Here is a 6000-nt window from a genome sequence, read left to right as displayed (position 1 = left end):
TCTGGGGGGGGGGGGAGAACAGGTTAACTTTAATCTGACAGGTGTACCTCTTCACCCGGGGGGGAGACAACAGGTTAACTTTAATCTGACAGGCGTACCTCTTCACCCGGGGGGGAGACAACAGGTTAACTTTAATCTGACAGGCGTACCTCTTCACCTGGGGGGGGGACAACAGGTTAACTTTAATCTGACAGGCGTACCTCTTCACCCGGGGGGGAGACAACAGGTTAACTTTAATCTGACAGGTGTACCTCTTCACCCGGGGGGGGGGGGACAACAGGTTAATTTTAATCTGACAGGTGTACCTCTTCACCTGGGGGGGGGGGACAACAGGTTAACTTTAATCTGACAGGTGTACCTCTTCACCTGGGGTGAGGGGGGGGGACAGGTTAAACTTTAATCTGACAGGTGTACCTCTTCATCTGGGGGGGGGGACAACAGGTTAACTTTAATCTGTCAGGTGTACCTCTTCATCTGGGGGGGGGACAACAGGTTAACTTTAATCTGTCAGGTGTACCTCTTCATCTGGGGGGGGGACAACAGGTTAACTTTAATCTGTCAGGTGTACCTCTTCATCTGGGGGGGGACAACAGGTTAACTTTAATCTGTCAGGTGTACCTCTTCATCTGGGGGGGGACAACAGGTTAACTTTAATCTGACAGGTGTACCTCTTCGCCTCTCTGAGATTGAATGGCAGGCGCTCAGCTGATTGGATGGTTGCCATGCTGATACTTACAAACCGCGGTAACGAGCGGACGTTCCGGGGCTCGATCTCCAGAGACTTGTTGAACAGGTGATCGGCGAAGTCTTTCTCCGACATGGCCTCCATGGGATTCAGGTTCTCGAAGAACTTCTGCTCTCAACACAAGAAGAAGAGAACGTTATGTTACTCACACAGCCAATCAATTGAGACCACAGAGAAATGTGTGTGTATCTAAGAGGGAACCAGGTGAAGCTACAGGTGTGTATCTAGGAGGGAACCAGGTGAAGCTACAGATGTTTATCTAAGAGGGAACCAGGTGAAGCTACAGGTGTGTATCTAAGAGGGAACCAGGTGAAGCTACAGGTGTGTATCTAAGAGGGAACCAGGTGAAGCTACAGATGTTTATCTAAGAGGGAACCAGGTGAAGCTACAGGTGTGTATCTAAGAGGGAACCAGGTGAAGCTACAGGTGTGTATCTAGGAGGGAACCAGGTGAAGCTACAGGTGTGTATCTAAGAGGGAACCAGGTGAAGCTACAGGTGTGTATCTAGGAGGGAACCAGGTGAAGCTACAGGTGTGTATCTAAGAGGGAACCAGGTGAAGCTACAGGTGTTTATCTAGGAGGGAACCAGGTGAAGCTACAGGTGTGTATCTAAGAGGGAACCAGGTGAAGCTACAGGTGTGTATCTAAGAGGGAACCAGGTGAAGCTACAGGTGTGTATCTAAGAGGGAACCAGGTGAAGCTACAGGTGTGTATCTAAGAGGGAACCAGGTGAAGCTACAGGTGTGTATCTAAGAGGGAACCAGGTGAAGCTACAGGTGTGTATCTAAGAGGGAACCAGGTGAAGCTACAGGTGTGTATCTAAGAGGGAACCAGGTGAAGCTACAGGTGTGTATCTAGGAGGGAACCAGGTGAAGCTACAGGTGTGTATCTAAGAGGGAACCAGGTGAAGCTACAGGTGTGTATCTAAGAGGGAACCAGGTGAAGCTACAGGTGTGTATCTAAGAGGGAACCAGGTGAAGCTACAGGTGTGTATCTAAGAGGGAACCAGGTGAAGCTACAGGTGTGTATCTAAGAGGGAACCAGGTGAAGCTACAGGTGTGTATCTAAGAGGGAACCAGGTGAAGCTACAGATGTGTATCTAAGAGGGAACCAGGTGAAGCTACAGGTGTGTATCTAAGAGGGAACCAGGTGAAGCTACAGGTGTGTATGTAGGAGGTTCCGGTTCTGACCCGGATGTCCGGCTCCCCCCTCAGGCAGTACGGCTGGTTCTGGTACTGCTGGATCTCTCCTGTGATCTCTGCCACCTTCCTCCTCTTGCTGAAGTTGATCAGATCTTTCCCGTGTCGGCGCAGAAAGTCGGGGTTCCCCTCCTCCGTCTTCAGGATGTTAGTCAGGTAGATACCTGTGGGACAGACAGGTGAGAGACAGACAGGTGAGAGACAGACAGGTGAGTGACAGACAGGTGAGAGACAGACAGGTGAGTGAGAGACAGGTGAGTGAGTGACAGGTGAGAGACAGACAGGTGAGTGACAGACAGGTGAGTGACAGACAGGTGAGAGACAGACAGGTGAGTGACAGACAGGTGAGAGACAGACAGGTGAGAGACAGACAGGTGAGTGAGAGACAGGTGAGTGAGTGACAGGTGAGAGACAGACAGGTGAGTGACAGACAGGTGAGAGACAGACAGGTGAGTGAGAGACAGGTGAGTGAGTGACAGGTGAGAGACAGACAGGTGAGTGACAGACAGGTGAGTGAGTGACAGGTGAGAGACAGACAGGTGAGACATACAGACAGGTGAGTGAGTGACAAGTGAGAGACGGACAGGTGGGAGACAGACAGGTAGACAGGTGAGTGACAGACAGGTGAGTGAGGGACAGGTGAGTGAAGGACAGGTGAGTGAAAGACAGGTGAGTGAAGGACAGGTGAGTGACAGACAGGTGAGTGACAGACAGGTGAGAGACAGACAGGTGAGAGACAGACAGGTGAGTTACAGACAGGTGAGAGACAGACAGGTGAGAGACAGACAGACAGGTGAGAGACAGACAGGTGAGAGACAGACAGGTGAGTTACAGACAGGTGAGAGACAGACAGGTGAGAGACAGACAGGTGAGAGACAGACAGGTGAGAGACAGACAGGTGAGTGAGAGACAGACAGGTGAGAGACAGACAGGTGAGAGACAGACAGACAGGTGAGTGACAGACAGGTAAGAGACAGACAGGTGAGAGACAGACAGGTGAGAGACAGACAGGTGAGAGACAGACAGGTGAGTGACAGACAGGTAAGAGACAGACAGGTGAGTGAGAGACAGACAGGTGAGTGACAGACAGGTAAGAGACAGACAGGTGAGTGACAGACAGGTAAGAGACAGACAGGTGAGTGAGAGACAGACAGGTGAGTGACAAACAGTGAGAGACAAACAGGTGAGTGACAGACAGGTGAGTGACAGACAGGTAAGAGACAGACAGGTGAGTGAGAGACAGACAGGTGAGTGACAGACAGGTAAGAGACAGACAGGTGAGTGAGAGACAGACAGGTGAGTGACAAACAGTGAGAGACAGACAGGTGAGAGACAGACGGTGAGGGTCTTACCAAAGAAGGGCACGCAGGGGGGGTTGATGGAGCGCAGCTTGGCCAGGTACTTCTTGTAGTGGTCCTCACTCAGCTCGTGGGCCTCTTCCAGGATCTTCCTCTGCCGGCTCGGGATTTGCTGAGAACACAACAACTGATTACCATTTGATCTGAAAGTAAGGCAGGCCTGACAGGCCACTAGTGGGCGCTGCTTCACTGCCAATGATTGTTGTTTGTCCCTTGTGGGACAATGTAGTTTCTCTCAGGAATCTTCCTAACGGAGTGAAATTACCCTGAATCCCCTCAGGGCAGCCAGGATAAGAGCTGACTCTCTAGATCAGCGGTTTTCAAAGTGTGAGGCGGGGGTTAGGGTTAGGGGGGGGGCGCCAGAGAGCTTCAGGGGAGGGGGGGGGGGGGCGCCAGAGAGCTTCAGGTGATGACATCATCGTGGTCCAAGCATAGACTGTATATATAAATGGACGTAGGGTCCGTGAAGTCACCCATAGGATTCTGCAGAGTTGCCGAGAAGCCCTTGGTAGGCGGAGTCGGCCACTAACGGCTCGACAGTGACGTCAGAGTTCAACTCCCGCCTGATCCAAATAAGGGCAAAGAGGCGGAGCCGAGGCGGGACCTGCTGCCTCCGAGCTGGAAGTTCCAGAGCTAGCTGAAGCTACCAAGCTAAGCTAACATGCTCCCCATCTGCACACTGCCGTGGCATTTTACGTTTCTAAGGTAAGCGGACATGAAACTATTCAGAAAAACTATAAATAATAATCTAAGTTATTGAGTGTTTAGCATAATACTTCAGAATCTTAAAATCCCTTAACGCTTGTATGCAATTGTGCTAAATTCAACTCTGGAATCAAGCACATATTAATATGTTTACATGACATTAGTTATTTGGCCAATGCTCGCCATGAAACGCGGTTTTCTCATAACTTCAGTGAAAATGTTCCAAACAGCCCAAAACTTCACAGGTTTGGTAACGATGCAGCTATCAACATATCTAAGCGTATTATGGGGTGTTATCAAATACCGTTGCCATGGCGACAGATCATTCGCCATCAAGTTAGTTCAAAAGTTTGCAGTTAAAATATTCTGCTGCTTTCCCAAGCCTTTTCACTTTCTTTTCTTCTCTCATCACACATTCAAGCCCCCGGTGTTCATGAATCATTTAAATCTAAATTCTTCACTTTCTTCTTAAACATTACATTTCAGCAGTTCAGCGTCAGCCTTTCAGCATAAAGCACTGCCCCTAGTAGACCCTCCTACACACACCACAACACAGACTATATCACCCCTTGCTGCTAAATACAAACCAACTTTGTGCAATATGTGCTTTATGTGCAATATATATATATGCCATTAATAACTGTGTAATGTATACCTGGCTGCTAAACCCTTGTTACTGTCACAAGGTATGTATCTTGTATTTTGTAGATTGTGTAACTTGCTGCTGTTAAATACCGTCAAACTATGTGCAATATATACTTTATATACATATGCCATCTTTAATAACTGTAATATATACCTGGCTGCTAAATCCTAAGAACTGCTACAGGATTTTATTGGTTTTTGATCTGTATTTTGAAAATTATGTAACTTTTTATCTTTTTTTGGCATATTGTTTATTATATTATAACTTAGTACTTTTTTAACGCATGTAAGATATGCAACACTAAGCTGTCTGTGGCTCTCTCCTGCTGTAACGCTGCACAGGTCCCCTCTGTGGGACTAATAAAGGGATTCTGATTCTGATTCTGATAAAGCATTCTCTAGTTTCAAATGGCGTGCTCAAAAAAGAGAAAGGCAGACAGCAAAAACAGAGCATTTAATGATATTTTCTCTGACTGGACCTCTTTCAATTGCAATTGAATACCCCTGCATTATAGCAGCAACAACAACAACAATAATAATAATAATAATAATAATAATAATAATAGCAATAATCATTGGGAGGGCGGGCGCGGCTGTTCTTATGTTCTCTGAGGGGAGGTGCGCCTCACACTTTGAAAACCGCTACTCTGGAATGATAGGAAAGGAGGTTTCAAACTTCCTTTATAACCGCCTTTAGCTTAGGAACCACTGGACCTCCCTTTACGAAAGGAGAGGAGAAAATGCTGCCCCACAATGCATTGCAGCCGCAGCATTTGCCGTCACACAACAGTCGGCCGTTCACGGACACAAACGATTATGACGGAGAAATTATATCATGAAAGTTACGGTGCTTATTAAGCATTTTAAAACGTATGTGGTAAGTTGCCAAAGTTCTTTGTTTTGAATGTTCATCAGTATTATAATCAAAAAGAGAAATATGAACGTTAGTTTTTACTGAAATGATCAAATAAAGTCAACATTTCACTGAGCTGTGTGGGGTTTGTTCAACTTTACCCCGCATGACGTCCGCTGGCGCATCATAAATACGTTGATGGTGTGAGTGCAGACTCTCAAAGCAGTCTCTTCTCCTAAGTCCTTTTGATTTCTCTTATCCACTATTCCTTAACCCTGTGACGTTTCACTCAGAGGAGAGGAATAATGGATAGGAAGAGACGATAGGAGCTGACTTTTGGACTATTCCACTGCAACCTCACTGTTGTTCTGCGAGGGACGCCATCTTGGTTCTATTGTTTACATTCTACTACATGCAAGGTGCATCGACTGTAGGTTAGATATATAAAGACCCTCAGGTGAGTCAGCACCTCGAAGCTGAGTCAGTACCTCGAAG

The 6000-nt window shown here is 47.4% G+C and overlaps 1 protein-coding gene across 1 annotated transcript in view; it reads right to left on the bottom strand.

Moving 5' to 3' along the window:
* The window catches only part of sos1 (son of sevenless homolog 1), a 38142-nt gene that overhangs the window by 2614 nt on the left and 29528 nt on the right, over positions 1 to 6000 (bottom strand). The window contains exons 17-21 of the mRNA XM_079690598.1: positions 3297 to 3414; positions 1936 to 2108; positions 625 to 853; positions 518 to 525; positions 158 to 313 (exon numbers count right to left, since the gene is read on the bottom strand). Of these exons, the coding sequence (XP_079546724.1) occupies positions 158 to 313; positions 518 to 525; positions 625 to 853; positions 1936 to 2108; positions 3297 to 3414 (684 nt within the window). The remainder of the gene's footprint in view (positions 1 to 157; positions 314 to 517; positions 526 to 624; positions 854 to 1935; positions 2109 to 3296; positions 3415 to 6000) is intronic.

This window comes from Notothenia rossii (assembly GCF_949606895.1).
Source record: "Notothenia rossii genome assembly, chromosome: 1".
Classification (NCBI taxonomy): Eukaryota; Metazoa; Chordata; class Actinopteri; order Perciformes; family Nototheniidae; genus Notothenia; species Notothenia rossii.
Note: the sequence above shows the minus strand (reverse complement) of the source record. Positions and strands in the feature narration are given on the sequence as shown.